This window comes from Canis aureus, chromosome 14 (assembly GCF_053574225.1).
Source record: "Canis aureus isolate CA01 chromosome 14, VMU_Caureus_v.1.0, whole genome shotgun sequence".
Lineage (NCBI taxonomy): Eukaryota > Metazoa > Chordata > Mammalia > Carnivora > Canidae > Canis > Canis aureus.
The window spans coordinates 7533967-7558401 of NC_135624.1; the positions used below are offsets into that span (position 1 = coordinate 7533967).

The following is a 24435-nucleotide window of genomic DNA, read 5'->3' on the forward strand; positions in this document are numbered from 1 at the left end:
GACTCGATCCTGGATCCCAAGATCACACTTTGGGCCAAAGTCAGATGCTTAACTGCTGAGCCACCCAGGCATCCCAAGTGTCCAACTCTTGGTTTTGGCTCAGGTCATGATCTCAGGGTCGTGGGATTGAGCTCTGTGCCAGGTTCCATGCTCAGCATGGAGTCTGCTAAAGTTTCTCTCTCCCTTTGCCCCCCCCCCCACATGCTCCCTCTCTCTCTCTCTAAAATAAATAAACAAATGACAAATAAATAAATCTTTTAAAGAATAACCTTTGGAATCTGAGAATATCATAAGGTCTAGTACTAGAATTTTCATTTCTTAGCACTATTGATATTTTGGATCAGATAATCCTTTGTTGTGGAGGCTGTCCTGTGCATTGTAGGATGTTTAGCAGCATCCCTAGTTTCTACTCACTAAATACTTGTCATATCCCTCTCCTCACAGGTTGTGACAAGTAATGACATCTCCAGACATTGCCAAATATCCTGATTGAGAACCACTGGTTTAGTGTATTCTATTCATTAATTACGAATATTAAACTCCAAAGATTCAAGATATAAACCTCAAACCATTTTCAACACTTCACCTTCATAGGGGGCTTAGTTCTTCAACTAAATCTTTAATTGATATCATTGTTGATGACAACAGATATTATGATATAATGGACATATTATGCATAAAGATTTTCCTATCTTGTGAATTACTTCCATCCTAATGTAGATCAAATAGACAAACATTTTTAAGCCTTCACTTTCATTAGTCAAATTGCTGACCGTAGTTTATGCTTCTGCTAGCAGTATGAGAGTCTATCATACCACATTTTCATCAGCATTGGTTGTTATGTATACATTTCTACCTTTGCTAATATAAGTTCTCATTTATATTTATATATTTTTGTAGATACTTGTACCGTCTTATTTACATAAGACTTATTTATTTGAAAGAGAGAGACAGAGACAGAGTGCAGGGGGGAGGGGCAGAAGGAGAAGGAGGGAGAAACTCTAAGCAGACTCCATGCTAAATGCAGAGCTGGATATAGGGCTGGGTCTCAGGACCCTGAGATTATGACCTGAGCTGAAACCAGGGGTTGGAGGCTCAACCAACTGCATCCAGGTGGCACTTGTCTTATTCATATTTTTGAACACTAGTAAGGGTGAATATTTTCCCGTATGTTTTAGCTAGTGGTGTTTCTTCCTTCCCTAATTGTGTCTTTTCTTCACTTTTGTGTTGGGAGTCTTGTTGATTGTTCTTATCCATTTGAGCTCTTTATGTAATGTAACCTGATAGTAGAAATTTCTACAAACCAAAAGAATATATGAAGCATTTGAACTTAGACTTTATTAAAAATTTGGGCAGATGGCAAAAGATTTACATCAAGGCAATCTCAACTGGAGTTCTGAGCACTCTTGCTTTTGTAAGCCCTTTAATCATGTTGCTTTCTTTCTCTTCTCTTTTCCTTTCACTTCCCTATGCTTTCCTCCAACCTCTTCACCCCAATTCTGTTTTTTTCCAGTCTGAAAACTAGTTTAGTTATGTCTTTGGCTTGTCTCCATTTACCCAAGCTCAGTTTATCTTCTGTTTTGCTAATTTATCAAAGTGTTTTCCTAAGCAAGCACATTTCCTTTTCTCAGGGAGATACCAGTACCAACTTTCAAGATATTTATATTATAGGAGGGCGAAGTGATTTTTTTATTTCTATTGTGCTATTAGTTTCAAATACTTCTCCCACTTTAATTAAAACATTTATCTTTTTCCTTGAAAAAATTGTTAGGAAAAATTAGGTATTCTCTATGCATTTTTTCAGTGCCTTTAAGCTCAGAAGGTACTTCCTGGTGGGGAGTCTATAGACAGTTGGAAATGGAGGGAAAAGTGTGGCATGTCTGCTAAACATACTGACATACTTAGCATGATCCTACCTGTATTACAGAAAAGTGAGCTTCCTCTTTTTGCAAAACATTCTCTTACTATTAGAAGGTATTAGAAAGCAATCATGTGCTGCTTATATTAAATATGCTTGCTAGATTTTTTAATGAGATAAGCTAGACCTAATAATAATTAGAGCTAACATTTATTGAGCACTACATTACACTGCCTCTCAAGTATCACTTTTTTTTTTTTTTTTACGAATTTATTTATTCATGAGAGACAGAGAGAGAGAGAGAGAGAGGCAGAGACACAGGCAGAGGAAGAAGCAGGCTCCACGCAGGGAGCCCGATGCGGGACTCGATCCCAGGACTCCAGGATCATGCCCTCGGCCAAAGGCAAGCGCTAAACCGCTGAGCCACCCAGTTGTTCCAGTGTTTAAAACATTGGAAAGTATCAGGAGGTCTAGAAGTGGATGCACTTGAGTTTAAAATTTAAGAAACTGAGATGAGAATTCTGCTTCAGGGCCACATACAAACAAGAAACTCCAAAAGGTTTCAAATGCAGACCCTAAAATTGCACTGTCCAAAGCAGTTGCTAACCTCTTGCATGTATTTGAATTTTAATTAAAGTGAAATAAAATTTAAAATTCAGTTTTGGTCACACCAGCCACATTTCAACTGCTCGGTAGCCCCGTAAGGCTAGTGGGTTCCATATCGACAGCACAGAACAGCATTTCCATCATTGAATAAGGTTTTATTGGACAGTACAGTGCCAACAAAATATTGCCTTTAGGCCCACTTTTGTGATGCCAGATAAGGCTTTTGGAATTCCTGACAAGTTTCCAAAGCTGTGTTATAGAACTGGTTGTTGGAATTGCCTGAACTTCATCCAGAACTGGTGAAGCATCTGGTTGGAGATGGTTTGGTTGGTTGTCGCTTTCCGTCCAATTTAATATTGAGGCTTTAAGAAATTCTGTGTTGAGTTTCTCCAGGGACACAAGAGCAGAAAAGGCATGGAATAGCTCAGAACACCTGGTCCTGTCACCTACAGTAATACCGGTGACCCTTTCCTGGGTGTTTCCTCTGCCAGACACTGTGCTAACTGCATACTTCCTTCAACCCTCACAATACGTCTAAAAGGTGTGTATCGTGACCACCGTTTTGTGGTGAAGAAGGCTGAGCGTTAGCGGCCTGAGGTCACACAGTTAGTAGTAGTACAGCCGGAATTTAAGGCAGGTATGTTTATGCCCCTGCGCTAACCAGCTCTGTGACCTCTGGTTCTTCACTTTCTTCATCTACAAATCTAAAAAGAGACTAGAAAATCCTAAAGTTCTCTATCGTTTCTAAAACTAAGTTCTAAATGAGCATATGACCTCTTTATTTTCCCAAGCCAAAGAAATACGCAGGTTCCGAAGAGCGCTTGCTACCTTCTTCTCTCCCACCACCTCCCCCGCCCCCAGCCCCCAGGATGTGCTTTTCCTCGTCCACATCTCTGTCCCGAAACCTTTCTTGGTTCCCCGTCATGTAACGTGGTTTCAACTATTGTGATGTTTACCACACGCCACACATACTCCCGAACTAGATAACGTGCCCTCTCAGGGCAAGAAGTGCATCGCTCTGGGAGGTAGAGCAGCATGCCCGCAGTGCGCAGCGAATGCTCCACGAACATTTCTGGAATTAACTGGAAGTGGACCGGAAGGAAAATGTGAATCAGCTGAAGTAAACGATTACGGCTATTACTCAGAAAACGGGGCCGCCCGCAGAAACCCCGCGAGGAGCAGCCCGTGTCGGCTGCGGGGCACAAAGCCCGACCCGCAGAAACCTGAAAAAGCGGGGTCGCGTCGGGGACGCTGGCGGAGACGGTCACCAGGGGCGGGCCAGACGGCGCCAGGGCCCGGCGCAGGCGGCTACCCGACCCCGCCCGAGCGGCGGCCCCCAGCCCTCCGGGGCTCGCAGGCTGTCGGAAGCGCCGCGCCGCCCCGCCCCGCCCTCGGCGGACGGTCGCGGCGGCGGCGGCGGCGGCGGCGGCGGCGGCGGCGGCGGCTGCGCAGTGGCGCGCGCGTAGGCGAAGCGGCGCGCGCCGCGGTCAGCTGACTGCTCCGGCTGGCACGTGACTTGCTCCGTAGGCGCTGGGGTCGGAGAGCCGTGAGGCCGCCGCTTAGGGCCGGGAGGGATGGAGCGCTGAGCCGTTAACGTCCGCAAGGCTGTCCGCCTCCGTAGCTGTTAGTGAAGCCACTTCGCTGTTTGACAGCTTCCTGGGTCAGTGAGCGATGGTGGCCCCGGGTGGGGAGTCCTGGTCGGGCCGAACCTTGCACCGCGGTCGCCGTCCGGGAGGAACGGGGGTGGGTGCAGGGGCCGAGGCTGTGGCGTTGAAGCTGGCCGGGTGGTTGTGTCTGTTTTCTCGACGCCGGTTTGTTGAAATCTTGCGCGTGGGTTCTTTTTCTGAGGAAGAGGAAGAAGGGAAAAAGAAATGGCTCTAGTAGCCGAGGCAGAAGGAGAAACACTGCGGGTCTAGGACATTTCTCGTTAGAAAGGGATGCGGGGGGGGGGGGGGAGGCGGGAAGCGAATCCACGCCCCTTGATCGAGAGGGATGAAATGTGACAGAGTGGCCCAGATGGGGATCTGGGGTGGTGTGTGTGAGGTCACAGCGAGCTCTAGAGCCTTCACTGGGTGTACGCGCTTGTGAGTACAGAGGTCTGGGAGCCCCTCGCTGTAGGCACTGGACTCTCACAGAGGATGCAGGGTCTTTGTAGGCAAGGGGAAGGACAAGAATCCAGAGAACTCAAATCATCTTTTATTAGGATGGGGGAAGGATAGGCAAGAAACCCCCGTAAAGGAACTTGAGGGGAGAGTCACATAAGGCAAATTGAATCACCTGAGAAACGAGTAAAGAGAAGCTCTTATTCTTTTCAGAGGAAAAAGCTGGTATGTTAGGGAAAAATCAAATATTTCAGTGAGAGCTCAGTACTTAGCACTGCTCTGGGAGTGCAGGAGTGGGGCTGTAAACAGTTCAGCCTTAGGAGTAACCACCAAGGCTGAGACACACACGACACGTTGAGGTTATATGTAATTATAAAAAAAAAAATGCCAAGTACTTTGGAATTGTGGAGCAGGGACAGAGGTATGAACTGACGCTATCAGGAAATATCCTGGAGGAAAGATAACTGGGGTTGGAGCTTTGCAAGCCAGTGGGATTTGAACCGGTGGTGAGAAACGAGAACTTTCTAGGCAGGGAAAGCCACAGGATTAGAAGGCCTGAAGATGAGAAGAAAGAGTGCACCTAGGGGAGTTAAAAGTCTAGGTTTGTGGTGGATTTGAATTGCAGAGAAGTGAAAAATAAAGTTGAGGTCAGATAATGAAAGCTTTGGATGATATTTACTCATTCATGCAACTGATCTATATTGAGCTGTATACCAAATACTATGCTGGTACTGAGATTTAGAAAACAGGATTTCTGTCATAGAGCTACAGTCAAGTGGGGGAGATGGGTTTTAATAAATAATTATGCAAGTGTAAAATGTGCTTGGAAGAAATAAGAGTGGTATGAAAGTTTGCAAAGGACATGGCCTTCATAGAAAGTTCAAAATAGACTTTTTCGTGCATATAACTTTCAAACTGACATCTGAAAAGAGGCTATAAAGGATGTGAAGGTGTGAGTGAAAATGTTCCATACAGAAGGAACAGCGTATGTCAATGCCCTGAGATGTGAAGAGGAATAAAGCTTTTGAGAAGTTGTAGGGGTACTAGCAGGGTCGAATCTGGAGGGAACTATGTGAGAGAGACAGGGGAAGGCTGGGATCAGGCCCAGCAGGGCTTTTATCCTAAAAGCAAAGGGAAGCCAGTGAAAATGATAGTAGAGTGAGTTAGACATTTTTTTTTTTTTTTAATTTTTGTAGAGAATGTGGAGGGGGCAAAAGTGAATGAGGGGAAATCACTTTGGGAGGACGTTGTTGTAATTCCTGCCAAGAGATGGCAAAGCAATTTAAGTTTCCTCCTATAGGAAATGGAGAGCCAGCGAAGGATTTGAAGGCAGGATACCTTCTCTCTCCACTAAGGAATTAAGGAGTTTTAACCATATTCACTTTTGGAAGAGCTAAGGAGTTGGGGAAGGGAAAGAATGATTAGATTCCATTTTGACCCTTCACTGAGGTACAGTTATAACTACCCCCTCAGCAGCCTTGACAGGGGAGGCTGGATCATTTGGGGGTTGACTGGAGATTCCTTTGTAAAAATCTGTTCTGGCCTTCCAGACTTATCCTTTGGTAATGTTATCTCCTCCTCAATACCTTTTATTGAATAAGAGTAACAGAGTGGATTCCATTACCTTTCATGTTTATTTTGTTCTCATAGGTCTTTGAGTGAGAGTAGATGAAAATGCATTTCATTTTATGGATAGGAACCTATCCAGACCCTTGGAACTAGAAACAGATTTATCTCAGTCTGGCATAAGTGCCACAGTGTGCTGACTGCTGGTGTATTGTTCCTGCTGATTACCTACATAATACTTAACCACAATCATATCTAGAGAGAAGGATGAGTTTCCTGAAGTAAGTTGTAATCTTTGATTCAGCACTTTTGGTGAACTTTTTCGATTAGGACACCGTCAAAGGATTTGGCAGTAGTGGTCAGTGTTTTAAAAACTGCTTTTCTGTAAGCTTGGGTAAGGCTAGTCAATTCACAGTTCAGCTGGTGGAGATAATGAGCAACAAAGTGGAGCTCAAAGTGCTTAGGTTGTCAATCACAGTTCTTTGGCAACAAGCAAGTCTCAAGTTGTGCCGAAGACTGAGCCTTGAGGTTGTGTCTTAGAACTCCCAGATCCTTTTCTCTTTTGGTGTATCTTGCAGGGACTAGATAAAATCTAAGGAAACGGTACTCAGGATCTGACTGAAGTAAATGCTGAGAGCTAGGTAATTAGTGTAATTCTGCTTTTAAAACTGGGCAGGAGATACTTGTTTTTTTATTTTTTTAAGATCTTTATTTATTTATGATAGAGAGAGCGAGAGAGATTGAGAGGCAGACATAGGCAGAGGGAGAAGCAGGCTCCATGCACCGGGAGCCCGACGTGGGATTCGATCCCGGGTCTCCAGGATCGCGCCCTGGGCCAAAGGCAGGCGCCAAACCGCTGCGCCACCCAGGGATCCCGAGATACTTGTTTTTAATTGTTGGCATATCAGTCTTAGCAGCCACATTTACACTGGCTTTTACAACCGAAAAAGAAAAATTTAGGACTTCAAAAATTTGATTCTGTGATTATTTCCATAACTAATGAAATGATTCCATTGGCCAAAGAACAAAACTGGAATGCCAAAATAAACCTTTGCAGAAGAATTGCTTTGTAGTCCACCAGTTCAGAAGCAGTCTTCCTATTGAACTTGAGTCTGTTTAGGGGTACCTATGGTTTTAAGTATCTCCTAGTTAAATTTTATGCTTGTATGTATTTTGATCTGTCTGCAGAAGTAAATCTTTTTCACCTTTAAAAAAAAAAAAGATTTTATTTATTTATTCATGAGAGACACACAGAGAGGCAGAGACACAGGCAGAGGGAGAAGCAGGCTCCTCACAGGGAGCCTGATGTGGGACACGATCCTGGGACTCCAGGATCATGCCCTGGGCTGGAGGCAGGTGCTAAACCGCTGAGCCACCCGGGGCTTCCCGACCTTTTTCACCCTTTGGATGTGGAATTATACGCTATTTTAGTTATAAACTAATTCATGTTAGAGTCTCATTCATTGACATTTTTAAGACATAGTAGAAACCATTAATATAGTGCCCTTGGAAAGGTAGCTTGGTGCATTCTAAAATTTCTTACTGACACAAGTGACCCTTGGAACTAGAAATTTCAAAATATAATCTTGATAATGAAGCAAAATTATTTTTTGTGGGAAATATACTTCTAATGTTATATCACTGTGTGAATCTGCTATACATTTATTGAGTTTAAAAAGGAGCCAGGTAGGCAGTGGAGGAGAGGTGCTTTGGTTATAGCAGAGGATGAAAGAGCATTTGCTCTTTATCTAAAATAAGGTGTGTGTAGATTTGCAAGTACAAAAATGGTGTTTTATAGAAAGAAACTGGTGTATTTTTAAAGATACTGCAAGCAAATTGTTGATGAATAGGAAGTTATTTGTAAATTAAGCTGATTAATAGGTGGGTTCACTTTACCATAAAGGGTTTTCTTTATGAACTGGGCTATAGTTCAGTGTTTTTGTCTGGGTGCTACCTACTGGCGTTTTGGACAGAATTGTCTGTTGTGTGGCCGCCCGCTTCACTAAATGCAGTTAGTAGCCTCCATGTTGGGAGAACCGAAAATGTTCCGTACATTTCCAAACTCCTCCTGGTGGAGAGAGGTACCATTTGATCACAAAACACTTGCATGCGATGCTACCATTTATTTGTTGGACAGATATTTGAGTGCATGTTAGATGTTGGGGGTATAGAAGTTAAGAGCAGTGTTTTCATTAGCATGTAAAATGTGTATAGCCAGTGGCTGTGTGATCTTAGGCAGATAATTTTATTAACTGTTCTTTCATCTACAGGTGGGGGTAATAATAACATCTGTGAAGAAAAAACACAATTGCATGGCATATTGAAGTGCTTATCACATAGTGCCTGTTCAGTAAGTGGTTGTCACTACAATACAATAAACAGAATCTTAAGCTTACTAGAGTGATGAATTGGGAAAAACGAACTTGTTTTAAGTCTATAACTTGATGAATTTTAGGCCGCATTGTGTTAGAGATATAAGCATCTTATGGTGGAATGTGATATTGTGGTCCAATCACTGTTATAAAATGTCAGCCCAAAAGAAAAGGGAAGTAAGACTTTGGGAACCATGAGTGTAGGTTCAGGGATTCCCCTGGCTTGGAAGGAATTGTTTGTTCCTTGGGTCATTGCTGAGTTGCCTGTGGCAGAGAGGAAGTCTCTGGGAGCTGAGGTCTTGATGATTACTTTCCATAATAGGTATACAGTGCTCTCCTTCGATGTCTGCCAATTCATCTAGCTTAATCAGAAATTACAAGAAAATTTCCTAACTGCCCCTCCCCTGCACATTTCAGTTTTTATGACATGTCTATTGCAAAAGTTAAGGCTTGGCTTTTACAAATTTATTTCCAGTCAACTGTGAAAAGATGGTAGTTTAGGGGTACCCGGGTGTCTCAGTTAAGCATTGGACTCTGTTTTTCGGCTCAAGTCATGAACTTGCGGGTTATGGGATCAAGTCCTGCATCGGGCTCTGTGCTTAGCTGGGAATTGCTTGAGATTCTCCCTCTCCCTCTCAAATCTTAAAAAAAAAAAAAGATGGTAGCTTATAAAATATGTCTATTGAAGAAAAAATTGTCTTACATACTTAAATGTATTTATGGCATGAAATTCAGATAATCTGTAATGGGATTATGGAGCAATTTTAAATATTTCAGTTGAAGACAAAGGCAAAAATTAAGATTTAGGGATCCCTGGGTGGCGCAGCGGTTTGGCGCCTGCCTTTGGCCCAGGGCGCGATCCTGGAGACCCGGGATCGAATCCCACATCGGGCTCCTGGTGCATGGAGCCTGCTTCTCCCTCTGCCTGTGTCTCTGCCTCTCTCTCTCTCTCCCTGTGTGACTATCATAAATAAATAAAAAAAAAATTTAAAAAAAAATTAAGATTTATTTAAAGAAGGTATATGTTCTGACAGTTTTTATTTTTTTTAAACTTTTTTTTTTTTAATTTATTTATTCAGAGAGAGAGAGAGAGACTGAGAGGCAGAGACACAGGCAGAGGGAGAAGCGGGCTCCATGCAGGGAGCCTGACAGGGGACTTGATCCTGGGTCTCCAGGATCAGACCCCAGGCTGCAGGCGGCGCTAAACCGCTGCGCCACCGGGGGTGCCCATGTTCTGACAGTTTTTAAATTTCATTCTATATGAATCATGAAACTACTCCTTGAAGGGTAAAATTCTCCTTTTAATTATTGGAAACTTTTAAACAAATTTTACTGTTAGTAGGCCCTTCCCACAATCTCAGCTAAGAGGCTTCTGTTTTGAAGGGCAGAATTTAACATTGAAAGAGGAAACAGTTGTTCTTAGTTTTGATTTGTATGGTGTTAACAATTTCTAAGGTAGGATATGATAACTTTTTTAAATGAATGGATTGTGGTAGATCTTTTGCACTGGTCAGTTCTTTTAAAAGTTGATGTATTGTAGTTGGAATACTGTGTGATATTTCACTGACATGTAAGGTATTTCTTCTTGTGCTTGTTGAAATAGGCCACTTTAGTAAATCTGGTATTTTCAAGGACTGAAAAGGAGGTGGTTTTGCATGTAAACCACTTTTTTTTTTTTTTTGTAAACCACTTTCAATCTTAATTTATTGTGCAATTTTATTTACTGTGAAAGGTGGTTGCAAAGGACTCTTGATTTCTTGAAAGCATTAAAGTGAGTTAAGTATTGGAGCACTTACTGTGTTTATAGCCTGCCATAGAAAGTGTGCAAAAAGTGCATTGATGTATAAGATTTCTAAACTCTACAGAACAAAATAATTTCTGTATTGTAGAACTAGCAATACTGGGGATGTCAATAATGGCAAGTTATGTTTTTTTAATGCTTTAAAATTTATATTTTATCAATCATGTTAGCATGCCATACATTTCCAAATTAATGACACATGTATGAATATAGGGAACATTTATTCAAGCTCCATCTGATCCTTTTTTTGTTTTTTAACTAAAATGAACATTTATCTCCTTATTACCAATACATTTTCATTGTTGAGCCTACAGGATTACTATAGTCAAGCCCTGCTTTCAAGCTTACTTTTTAAAAAAATGGAACTTAAAAAGCTGAAAAATATATCTAAAATGAAAAATTCACTTTGTGAGATGAATAGCAGAATACTGTAAAGAAAAGTTAGCACCCTAGAAGATAGAGCAAGAGTGTACCTGAACTGAAGCATACAGAAACAACTGAAAAAAAATGAATAGAGGCTTTTTGACTTGGGGCAGTACTAGGTGGTTTAACATGTGGTTTTTGTCTCAAAAAAAAAAAAAAAAAAAGATAGGGAAGCAGAAAAAAAATTGAAAAAGATAATGGGTGAATTTTTTTCAAATTTGTTGAAAACTTAACACAGTTTCAAGAAGCTAAGAGAAGTCCAAGCTGTGGAGTAGGCAGATATTCCTTATGCCACAGGAAGCATATTTGTTTTTGAATATTTTATTTATTTATTCACGAGAGACAGAGCGACAGAGGGAGAAGGCAGGCTCCCTGCAGAGAGCCTGCTATGGGACTCAACCCCAGGACCCCAGGATCACGACCTGAGCCAAAGGCAGACACTCAACCACTGAGCCACCCAGGCCTCCCAGAAAGTGTATATTATAAAAAAAAAAAAAAAAAAAAAAAAATTGGTAAATTAGACATCAGAATATAACACTTCACAGTATTAAGTATTGGTGAACATGAAAAACAACTGGAACTTGCATACCTTGTTAATGTGTCTACTTTGGAAAACAGTTTGGTAGCTTCTTAGGAAGTAAAGTTCATGCTAATCATTCAGTTCAGGAATTCCACTTCTGATGTTTCTGCAAGAGAAATGAAAATACATTTTCACGAAAAGTGTTCATAGCACTTTTGTTGTCAATGGTCCCAAACCAGAAACAGTCTAAATGTCCCATCAGTGGACAGATAAATAAGCAAACTGTAGTATACATTCATGTAATGAAATATTAAACAATAAAACGATGTACCTCTGATAAACATAACATGGACAAATATCAAAGACTTGCTGAGCAAAATGGATCAGGTACAAAAGAGTATATGTTGTATTTTCCATTTACAATGAACTTCTAGATCAGGCAAAACTAATCTCTGGTGTGACAGCAGATCAGCATCTGCTCCGGGCTGGTAGTGCAGTAGGGATTGGCTGGGACTGGCCATGAGGGAAGGCTTTTTGACAGAAAAAAGCCTTAGTTGTGGTGGTGGTTATAGATGTGTACATTTGGTAAAAACTCACCAAACTGTACCTTTATAATGAGTGCATTTTGTTGTATATAAATTATATTTCAATAAAGTTGATCTTAAAAAATACAGGGGAAGTGAAGAGAGAGCTCTAACCAGTTATAAACCAGGTGCTTTGTATTATCTCATTTAATCCTCACAGTTATTCATTCAAGAATATTCAGGGATGCCTGGATGGCTCAGTCAGTTAAGCATCTGACTTTGATTTAGGTCTTGATCTCAGGTCCTGGGATTGAGCCCTGTGTTGGGCTCTCTGCTTAGTGGGGAGTCTGCTTCTCCCTCTCCCACTGCCCCTCCCCCCCACTCATGAGCATGTGCACTCTCTGTCTCAAAGTCTTTTTTTTTTTAAATTCAGATACTTTTTGAGGTTCTACATACTGGCCTCTATGCCAGGCACTGAGGATACTGAGTTGTGAGCAAAAACTGTCGTGATTTCCACGTACTCTAAGGGGCAGTTTATGTGCAAGAAAGACATTAATAAAAAGTGTCCCTCAGGGAAATACTGAAAAGAACATGTTATGAGAGCATATAATACATTTCATTCTTAGCATATATATATGCTGTCGTGATATATGATACATATCGTATTTCTAATTTATGAGGCACTTTCTGTGCCTTGGTTCTTTGTAACTACTACCCACCTGATAAGGTTGTTTTAAACATACTAAATGAGTTAATATATGATTAGTGGTAGTAAATAGGAAGTGCCCAGCAAGTATTGGCTGTTATCTTGATGACATTTGACAATTCTAATTACCTAATGTTGCAGGGGTACACCTGTAACTAAGGGAACACTGGAGAAGGACAAGGTTTGGGGGAAGAGATTATGAGTTTGGCTAGAAATTTGGATTTTAGGATGCTTTTGAGGCATCCAAGTGGAGACATCTTATAGTTGGTTGAGGAGCCTTGTTGGGTACAGCTCTAGATGTAGCAGAGGGGCCTGAGCTGGATATAAAAATTTGGGAGAGTGTTCAGCATCTAGCTTGGAATCGCCTTGAAGATAGATAACATCTTTAAGAGAAAAAGTATGCACATACCTTTTTTTAATGTTTTAAAGATTTTTAAAAGAATTTCTTTTAGAGAGAGAGACAGACCGACAGACAGCCATGGACAGGAATTGGGGCAGAGAAGAGAAGTGGGCTCCTGGCTGAGGGTGGAGTCCGTCACGGGGCTTGATCCCACAACCCTGAGATCATGACCTGAGCTGAAATCAAGAGTTGGACACTTAACTGACTGAGCCACCCAGGCGCCCTGTTTATACACATTTATACCCACATATAACAGAGGGACTTAGACCTAGATCTGGGCCTTGAGGAACTCCAGCATTTGATTGGGATGCCTTCTAATTTTCTCTTTTGCTTAACATATGATTTGTCTGTATTTATGCCTGACTTCCAATATACAAGATGAAATAAAGGGAAATGATTAGGAATAAAAACAGAAGTTATTTGAAGCATTCAGAGGAGGTGGAAATGTCCAGGATTTTGATGAGAAGATAACCAGTGGACACCCAGTTTAGATGGTTTCCATGTAGCTGAGAGAAAAGGGGAAATGTGTTTAGCAAGGTGGATTTCATTTTCTGATCCCAAAGAGTACATACGTCTATTCATCTGCAAAGATAAATTTTAGTTGGAACTGTGCTTAAAGTTTCTTAAATTTCAAGGAGAATTTTTTTTCTCTAATTAATTAAGCTCTACACCCAATGCAAGGCTTGAACTCAGTGACCCCGAGATCAGGTGTCACATCTCTGCTAACTGAACCAGCCAGGCACCCCTTAAGGAAAAAAAGTTGTGTGTGTGTTTTTTTTTTTTTTTTAAAGATTTTATTTATTTATTCATGAGAGACAGAGGAGGGGTGGGGGGGGGGCAGAGACAGGCAGAGGGAGAAGCAGGCTCCATGCAGGGAGCCTGATGTAGGACTTGATCCTGGGTCTCCAGGATCACACCCTGGGCTGAAGGTGGTGCTAAACCACTGAGCCACCTGGGCTGCCCAGAAAATTTTTTTTTCTGTGACTTGTGTCCACAGGATAACAGTGGACATTGTTCAGAAATAGAGAAGAATTTTGCAAAAGACTTACTAATGCTGTTCTCATGGATGGTTCCTTAATGTTCATCATTTTGTTGATTCCTTCCAGCAGCTCTGTGAAGAGATTTGTAGTATTCCACAGATGAGGAAACTAGTGAGTTAGGATTTTAACTATCATGGACTCCAAAGTTTGTGCTTTTTTTTTTTTTTTCCTCTGATCTCTAGGTCTCTTTTTATTTTTTTTTAATTTTTTATTTTATTTTATTTATTTATGATAGGCACACAGTGAGAGAGAGAGAGAGAGGCAGAGACACAGGCAGAGGGAGAAGCAGGCTCCATGCACCGGGAGCCCGACGTGGGATTCGATCCCGGGTCTCCAGGATTGCGCCCTGGGCCAAAGGCAGGCGCTAAACCGCTGCGCTACCCAGGGATCCCTCTAGGTCTCTTTTTAAATTTAATTTTTATCTCCAGGTCTCTTGAATCTCTATTTTATTTATTTTATTTTATTTTACTTTACTTTATTTTATATTTTAATTTTTTGCTTTTTTGTTTGGAGGTATCATTGTTGTTCCTTCTGGGAGCTAGGATTGTTTGGGGATGCTGAGTGTTGCTGTTTTAGAAATTGTGATGATCCTGGATGAATAGAAAAGGGAAGGGAAGCTCAGAGCAGATCCCTTTATCTAGCAGAATTCCTTGGGCATACAGGTTGCTTGGAGCCTGGAAGGAAACAGGACAAAAAGGTTTAAGGTTACATCTCTCCAAATAGGAGAGCTCAGGTGGGTCTGAGTGCAGAACATTTTCTTCTAGCATGACACAATAGAAAGAACATAGCCTTTACAGTCAGACATAGTGAGATTTGAACCCCCATTTGCCGCTTGTGTAACCTTGGTAAATTAGTAACCTCTCCAAGTACTGCCTAGCTCATAGGGCTGTCTTTAGAATTAAACGAGGTAGCAGAGGAGTTTTGTATTAACACAGTACCAAAAATAGAGGACACCTCTTCCCCCTCATTGCCAAACAGACCCTAGAGAGGGCTCTAGTTAAAAGATGGAATTAGAGAACTTTCTTAGACATTTCTAAGAATGTTTCTTAGACATTTCTAAGTTTATTATTTTTTTAATAATCTCTGTACCCAGCATGAGGCTTAAACTCAAACCCTGAGATAAAGTTGCATGTTCCACTGACTGAGTCAGCCATGGCACCCCCCTTTTTTTTTTTTTTTAAGATTTTATTTATTTATTCATGAGAGAGAGAGGCAGAGACATAGGCAGAGGGAGAAGCAGACTCCATGCAGGGAGCCAGATGTGGGACTCGATCCTGGGACTCCCAAGATCACACCCTGGGCTGAATGCAGGCGTTAAACCGCTGAGCCTCCCGGGGATCCCATGGCACCCCTTTCTTAGACATTACTAGACTCTACTTTTGCTTAGGATTATCATGACATTATTTCATTTGATCCTGATGCGAGCTCAATGAAATAGTATGGCAGGTATTTATAGATAAGTGGGGTCATTTTTCTTATTTCTTGAAATACTTTGGAAACCTGTTGGATGAAAAACATTTTCTAGAACTCGAAATGGTATACTAGGTAATCTATTGTTATAGCTCATATTATTTTAGTCTTTGAAGAAGCTGCAATTTGGGTAACTTTAAAATAAGGACTTAACAATTGATTAATCACCTGCTATTTGGGGGGAGAAAAGGTATAAAACGTCATCAGATATACTTTAACAGAGCCATTTGTATAGATAATTATAATAAAACCTCAAATTTCAAAAAACTACCATCGCATAGAAAGATCTGGATTACTAAAAGAAGTTTAAAGATATTATTAGATTCTCTAATCAGCCAAGAATTTTAAAGTTCATTGTAGTCGTGTAATTGGTGTTTGGGCTAAGAAAGCTAGATTTGATAGGTGCAAGAATATTAGATGGAGGAGACCAGAGATAGGGAAAAGCCAAAGCTGAAGTGGCCAAAGGCAAGTGAAAAGATAACAAGATTTGGAGCAGGTAAAGTGACCTAGGTACAGTAGAGAATAGGATTAGGGGATGACAGGGAAGCAGGAGATAGACTCACAACATTTCATAAGGAATTTAATTTTAAAAAACGATTTACTGAGTTGGATCCTGTAGTTTATATAGGTGTAGCCCAAGCTTTTACTTTTACAACCTTATGTGATTAGAATTGCTGAATATGTTGATCTGATCAACAGATCTATCTGATCTGACCTAAAATATTTTTTAAATATTCTGAGACATCAAGAAGATTTTTGTTCAATATATCATTATACTTGGGCATAACATAGTATAAACAGAAAGCATCTTTACTAGTATTAAAACAAAAGTTGTGCTCAGAGGATTAGTGTAGTAACAATACTGCTTTATTCTCTGGATATTCCATTTGGAAGCTCATTAAAATTATAATTTTCAGAAATTTGCTAAGCATTGTTTTATCACAAAGGAATTACATTCTTATAAAAATACTTAATTTTGAAGTATTTCAAGTATACAGAAAAGCTCAAATATTTCAGATTGACAGACATCCATGTACTTACTACTTAGATTTAATAGGTATTAATATTTTGCCATATTTGTCCCAGAAATTTTTTAAAGAAATCTTAAATACATATCTAAAGCACTGTTCTCCTATGCATATCTCTGTACTTTCTGTAAAGACGTAATTGAACAAAGTATACCATCGTGTGGGAATTTAAGTTGGTAACTGCTTTGGAGAACAGTTTGACAGTACCCAGAAAAGTTGAAGATGGTTTATGTCAGTTATCTCGTGTGTAACAAACCAACCCAAACTTTAGTGGCTTAAAACAGTGATTTCTTGTTTCTCCTGATTCTGTGGGTTGTCTCAGTGCGTCTTTTGCTTGTTTCACTTGGGCTTGTTGGTGAGGCTGCATTCAGTTGGAATATTGACTATGCTGGAAGTTTCAAGAAACTCAGCTATTTTGCAGTTTATGCTGTTTGTCAGCCCCGGTGTTGCTGTTTCTCGGCCATGTGGCCTCTTATTTTCCAGTAGACTAGAGTACATGGCTTCCTTCCATGGTTGTCTGAGGACTATCCAAGAAATAGAAGTGGAAGTTGCAAGGCCTTTTGAGGCCTGGGCTCTGAAATCACATAGTGTAGCTTCCTTGAGTTTTTTTTTTTTTTTTTTGGTCAGAATAAGTCACAAAGCCAGCCCAAATTCAACATTAGGGGAAATAAAATCCACCTTTTGATGGGTGGAGTGGCAGTCACATTGCATAGGAGCATGGAAAGATTTGTCAATATCTATATCATACTCGTTTAGCTGTTTTACTTCTATCTGTCCTTTCACAAAAACAGACATGCACAAATTTATTCACTGCAGAATTGTTTGTAATAGCAAAAAAGTAAAATGTGACTATCCTTCCAAGGAAAATGAACGATAAATTTTAGGTTATTCATAAAATACCGTATAGCAATTAAAATGAAGGAACTACACATGTGGATCACCTTGAATAATTCTAAAAACCGGTTGAATGAAAAGATTAAATTGGAAAAGAATATGGATAGAATGATATTTATGTAATAGCTTTTTTTTTTTTTATTCATGATAGTCACAGAGAGAGAGAGAGAGAGAGAGAGAGAGAAGCAGAGACACAGGCAGAGGGAGAAGCAGGCTCCACGCAGGGATCCCGACGTGGGACTCGATCCTGGGTCTCCAGGATCGTGCCCCGGGCCAAAGGCAGACGCCAAACCACTGCGCCACCCAGGGATCCCTATATAATAGCTTTAAAATTTAACATTTGAAGTTTCTCAGTCTAGTGATGGTTTTGTTTTTGGTTTTGCTTTCAAGTCAAAGCTTATCTTTGGATGGCTTTAGAACTTGGTGCTCTATGGCTTCCTTCTATGGATGGCCAGTTAAGCTGTACTATTTTCTGGCCAGACTGAATGCTTTGTCTGGGCTTGCCATCACTAACAAGCCTGTGTTTAATTTGTTGACCATTTGCCAGAGTATAGCTCTTTTTTTTTTTTATTTTGTATTTATTTATTCATGAGAGACAGAGAGAGAGACAGAGACACAGGCAGAGGGAGAAGCAGGCTCATGCAGGGAGCCCGATGTGGGATTCGATCCCAGGACTCCAGGATCATGCCATGGGCCAAAGGCAAGCACTAAACCGCTGAGCCACCCAGGCATCCCGAGTATAGCTCTTAAGTGCATCTTTATCATTAACTTTGGGAAAATCATTTTAGAGTAGAATTTTTGAGATAGTCATTTAATACTACCATCTATATTTAAACCAGTTTAACCTATCTGAATTTCTTATATGTAAATGTTGAGGATAATATGTATCTCATACAGGTGTTGAATGTATAAAACATTTACAACAGTACCTGGTATATAGTAGATGCTCTATAAACAGAAATTGGAAAAAATAAGTATATAGAATGGCATCTGTGTTCACCTTCAGTTGTATAATAATTGCATAGGATTACTTTCATTACAATTCTAAAAATAGGTTGAAGGAAATTAATAAAAGTCCATTATGACTATAATACTTTACATTTTAAAGGAAATTTAAATTTACAAATCTTTTCACATTCATTATATGATTTTGTTATCAGGACAACTCTGTAAGGCAGTCATTTTCTATTTAGGAGACCGTAAACAGTCACTGGTAGTAAAGTTTATGGTGGTTCTAATGAAAACATATTAAAGTGGAAATAATGGTACAGTAATATTTTCGGTGTTTTTATGTTTTTGTGTACTTTACCTACTTAGATTCTGAACAGATTTGGCTCTTGGCTTTTGTTTTTCTTGTGAGAGGGAGGGAGAAATGGAGGGAGATTGTAGAAGAGGGTTAGTTGTGTCTTAATGGAACTCTTTGGAAAGGGGATCCACAGCCTCTCACTCAGATCCAGTATCACTGCCCCCCATCATATTTTTATGTGTAAGGCCAATTGGCAAGGTTTTTTTTTTTTTTTTTTTCCAAATTTGTAAATGTCTGATGGCAGCTAAATATATGCCAGGATTTTGAGGAGATTCCTTTATGTCAAATATGGATTAAAGTTAATGACCCACTTGGCTAATAACTTTGTAGGATTTGCTAAGTAAGATGTGACAAATTTATTTGGTGGCTACTGTTCAGTTCCTCCCCAAAGGTAAAAGTTATGTATGTTTTTAAATTTCCTATTTTAGTTTTATGTTTTCAAAGTTTAAGATAAATCTATACATTTATGACTTTCCTACTTTTGTGAAATGAAACTTGTTGGTAGCTGGTATTTTTGAGTAGTCTCACTTTGAATAATTCCCATTTTAGGATGTTTCATAATTTAACAATACTAGATACTTCATGTGTTCGGTCTTTATCATTTTTTCCCTCGTAACATAAAAATAAATCTCCTTTTACCACTTATGTGGATTTACTTCCAGATAAGTAAATTTGACTTTGTTCTGCCAGTGTTGGATTAGTTTTGAAACGGGTTAATATTTATCACTTATCCTGTGACTCTGAAATACTTTAGAAACAAATGGTATTAAAGATATTTTTTGTTTGTTTTGTTTTACCTTTCAGAGTCACTCTTGATTTTGGAAGAAATACTTGGTAACAAATATGACTGAGTTCTGGCTTATATCTGCTCCTGGGGAGAAAACATGTCAGCAAACTTGGGAGAAATTGCATGCGGCAACTTCGAAGAACAATAATCTTGCTGTTGCTTCAAAGTTTAACATTCCTGACTTAAAGGTAAAACTGCATGGTGCAGAATAGCATATGAGTTCATCATGAAGAGGACAGTTGTGTCTGCTTACCTTTTGGGAGAAATGAGTTAACTGGGTTCCTTCAAAAAAGCTTATTTCTAGGGATGCCTGGGTGGCTCAGCGGTTGAGCACCTGCCTTCGGCCCAGGGCATGATCCTGGAGTCCCAGGATCGAGTCCCACATCGGGCTCCCTTCATGGAGCCTGCTTCTCTCTCTGCCTCTCTCTCTCTCTCTCTGTGTCTCTCATGAATATATAAATAAAAATCTTTAAAAAAGGCTCATTTCTAGCCATTGGCATAATTGAAAATTTATCTTGTTCTTTCTAATCTTCAGATTTTAAATAATAGGGAAATTGAGATTTTAAAAATAAACTACCAAAATGAGATAACATTTTTTAAACCTTTGTGCTTTTCTAAATTGTAATTTAAACTGTAATGAGAAATCTTATGAAAATATTTGATATATTACATTCATGAATACAGTCTTCAGAAATGAACAATCGTAGTTATACCTATTCTTTTTTTTTTTTTTTTTAAGATTTTATTTATTTATTTATTCACAGAGAGAGAGAGAGAGAGGCAGAGACACAGGCGGAGGGAGAGAGAGGCAGAGACACAGGTCTCCAGGATCACGCCCCGGGCCACAGGCGGCACTAAACCGCTGCGCCACTGAGGCTGCCCAGTAATATCTATTCTTAAATATCACAGTGAACCTAGTTTTTTGCTTTAGTTATGTATGTATGTATGTATGTATTTATTTATTTTATTTACTTATTTTTTTTAGTTTTTTGCTTTTAAATTCATATAATGTTCAGTAATGTTGTCAGTGTTTTTACCATTGTACCTCTTTAATCATACTTGGCACATCTCGCTTAAGTTATTTCATGTAGTTAATTTATTTAACATTTATTGAAAATCTGTAACCCAGCAGCCTCAAAGGGAAGCAAGCTATCAGTAATTTTATAGAATGGAAAAAATCATGATATTTTTATTTTACTGGTTAACATAGTATTCATTTAAGAAATACTTAAAACTGCTGGTTCTTAATATTTTTGTAGCTACGAATTCCTTTGAGACACTGATAGTCATGGACCCTTAGTTAAGAGCTGCCTTTGTAAACCATGACTTTAAATGATCCACCCGTCACTAGGCAGTTCCTGCAGAGGCATAGGCCTGCCATTATGGAATCTGCACGTCTTAAATAGTGTTGTACCCATGAATTAGAGGATTAGCTTGTACATGTAAATAGCTCTGAAATGTCTGTGCTAGCCACACTTGCACATTATGAAGTAAAATACAGAAAAACTTAAGATTTGTGGGCCCTTCAAGATGTTGTATCACCTTGTAAAAAAAAAAAAAAAAAAGAGGGGAGAAATGAAACCTACGTAGTAAAATGCTGTATTTCCCTCATAGGTTGGCACACTGGATGTCTTGGTTGGCTTGTCTGACGAACTGGCTAAACTGGATGCATTTGTAGAAGGGTAATGTACTTATATGCATAGACTAGAGCAAAATGAGAGTCACTTATCCAGCTACTTGGACATTGGATTTATTACCCATACTCTGCTTATTGGAATGGTTTTAGAAAATAATCTTTTTTTTCTTCGTAAATCTTTATGAAGGTACAATTTATATACAATAAAATATACCTAAAAAATAAATAAAATATACCTGAAGTAGAAAATGGTGACTATCTTTTTAATATTTTTTATAATTTACATACCATGCAGGGATGCCTGGGTGGCTCAGCAGTGGAACAGTCTGCCTTTGGCTCAGGGTGTGATCCCATTCAGGGGATCAAGTCCCACGTTGGGCTCCCTGTAGGGAGCCTACTTCTCCCTCTTCCTATGTCTCTGCCTCTCTCTGTCTCTCATGAATAAATAAAATCTTTTAAAAAAAGAAAAATTTACATACCATGCAGTTCACCTATTTCAAGTGTACAGTGTGCACCTTTGAAGTATACAGTAATTTTTAGTATGTCATAGAGTTGTGCAGCCATTGCCATAATCAGTTACAGTACATTTTCATCTCTGTCCCATTACCACCATTACAAACTCCTATTCCTTGTCCCCCTTACTCCCCACCCACTAATCTATTCTCTTACATATCTATAAGATTTCCTTATTTTGGACATTTAAATGAAATTTTACATATATGGTCTCTTGTGACTGGCTTCTTTTCCTTGGCATAATATTTCAAGATTTATCCATGTTGTAGCATGTATTGATATTATTTCAACCAAAGAATATTCCTTTATACAAATATACCGTATTTTATTAATCTGTTTATCAGTTGGTGGACATTTAGGTTATTTCCACTTTTTGGCTAATAATAATGCTGGCATGAATATTTGTGTACAAGTTTTTGTATGTTCCTATGTTTTCATTTCTCTGGAGTATGTACCTAGGAGTGGAGTTACTGGGTCATACAGTAGTTCTATTTTTAACAGTTTGAGGAACTGCCAAACTGTTCTTCAGGGTGGCTGCACCATTTTATAGTCCCACTAGCAGTGTATAGAGGTTCTAATTTCTCCACATTGTTGACAAACTTGTTACTATTCATCTTTTTTATTATAGCCATCCCAGGGGATATGAAGTATTTTATTGCATTTTTCAGTTTGCATTTCCCTAATGACTAGTGATGTGTTGAGCATCTTTTCATACATTTACACTTGCCATTTATGTTTCTTCTTTTGAGAAATGTCTTTTGGACCCTTTGCCCATTTTTTCATTGTCTTGTCTTTTTATTATTGTAAGAGTTCTTTATATATTCTAGAGACAAGTCACTTAATCAGATATGATTTGCACATATTTTCTTACATTCTGTGGGTTGTCTTCATTTTCTTGATACTGTCCTTTGAGGCACAAATTTTTTTAAGATTTATTTATTTATTTTAGAGAGCATGTATGTAAGCAGGGGGAGGGGCAGATGGAGAGGGAGAGAATCTCAAGCAGACTCCCCACTGAGCACAGACTCCCCACTGAGCACTGCAGGGCTTGATTTCAGACCCTGAGATCATGACCTGAGCTGAAATCAAGAATCAGCTTGATTAACTGATTGAGCCACCCAGGTGCTCCCCCTCCCATTTTTAAAATTTTTTTTAAGTAATCTCTACACCCAGTGTGGGGCTTGAACTCACGACCCCGAGATCAAGAGTCACATGCTTCACCGACTGAGCCAGCTAGGTGCCCCTGAATCATAACATTTTTAATTTTATTTTATTTATTTTATTTATTTTTTTAATTTTTATTTATTTATGATAGTCACAGAGAGAGAGAGAGGCGCAGAGACACAGGCAGAGGGAGAAGCAGGCTCCATGCACCAGGATCCGACGTGGGATTCGATCCTGGGTCTACCAGGATCGCGCCCTGGGCCAAAGGCAGGCGCCAAACCGCTGCGCCACCCAGGGATCCCACATTTTTAATTTTAATATCCAGTGTTATTTTTTGTTGCTTGTGTTTTTAATATCATGTTTAAGAAACCATTACCTAATTTAAGGTGACAGTTTTATAGCTATATTTTCTTCCATGAGTTTGAGTTTTAGCTTTTACATAAGGTCTTACATCTTTTTTTTTTTTTTTTTAAGATTTTATTAATTTTATTTAGAGAGTGAGTGAATGTAGGCAAGGGAAAGGTAGAGGGAAAGAGAATCTCAAGCAGACTCCATGCTGAGTAGGAAGACCGATGCAGGGCTCAATCCTATAAACCTGAGATCATCTGAGCCGAAATCAATAGACATTTAACTGACTGAGCCACTCAGGTTTTCCAGATCTTACATCCTTTTTGAGTTTTGTATATGATGTGAGGTAGGAGTCCCAAATTCATTTTTTTGTGTGAGCACCATTTGTTGAAAAGACTATTTTTTCTCCATTGAATTGTCCTGGCATCCTTGCTGAAAACCATCTGAACATGAATGTGGGACCTTATTTCTGGACTCTCAGTTTTATTTTATATTTCCTTATTTCTGTCTTTATGCCAGTACCACATGGTCTTGATTATTGTAGCTTTGTAGTAAGTTTTGAAATTAGAATGTTTTTCGTTTTCAAGGTTGTCTTGGCTATTCTTATTCCTTTCATTTTCATATGAATTTCAGGATTATCGTGTCAAATTTCTGCAAAGAATTCAGCTCAAATTTTTATGGGGATTGTGTTGAATTTGTACGTCAATTTGGGGAATATTGCCATCCTAGCAATTTTAAGTCTTTGATTTATGTACATAAAATGTTATGCCATTGCCATTTATTGAAGATAGTGATGCTCTTGTGTTTAAAATTCAATTATAATACTTTATTTTTTTTTTTTAATTTTTATTTATTTATGATAGTCACACAGAGAGAGAGAGAGAGAGAGAGAGAGACATAGGCAGAGAAGCAGGCTCCATGCACCGGGAGCCCGACATGGGATTTGATCCCAGGTCTCTAGGATCGCACCCTGGGCCAAAGGCAGGCGCTAAACCGCTGCGCCACCCAGGGATCCCTAAAATTCAATTATAGTAAAAAAACGTTTTTCTAAACTAGTTTTAGTCAGGACACCTGGGTGTCTCAGTGGTTGAGTGTCTGCCTTTGGCTCTGGTCATGATCCCAGGTTCCCGGAATTGAGTCCCACATCGGGCTCCGTGCGGGGAGCCTGCTTCTCTCTTTGCCTGTGTCTCTGCCTCTCTCTCTCTCTCTCTCTCTCTCTCTCTGTGTGTGTCTCACACGAATAAATAAATACAATCTTTAAAAAAAAAAAAAAAACTAGAGTTAGTCACTTCTGAAATTTACTTGCTCTGTATTTTAGCTGAAGATGGATAGGGGATCCTTGATCACTTTTTGCATTTTGATTAATTGGCA

The 24435-nt window shown here is 39.5% G+C and overlaps 1 protein-coding gene across 4 annotated transcripts in view; it reads left to right on the top strand.

Moving 5' to 3' along the window:
• The first annotated feature begins 3464 nt into the window (after window positions 1-3464).
• ATP6V1C1 (ATPase H+ transporting V1 subunit C1) overlaps window positions 3465-24435 on the top strand; it is a 60017-nt gene continuing 39046 nt past the window's right edge. For 2 of the 4 annotated variants that reach the window (XM_077846847.1, XM_077846850.1), the window contains exons 1-3: window positions 3952-4124; window positions 19421-19591; window positions 21018-21085. In XM_077846847.1, the coding sequence (XP_077702973.1) occupies window positions 19460-19591; window positions 21018-21085 (200 nt within the window). In that variant the 5' untranslated portion in view covers window positions 3952-4124; window positions 19421-19459. Of the gene's footprint in view, window positions 3585-3950; window positions 4125-8402; window positions 8483-19420; window positions 19592-21017; window positions 21086-24435 lie in introns of those variants that run through there. The other 2 variants (XM_077846848.1, XM_077846849.1) reach the window with 2 other exon arrangements.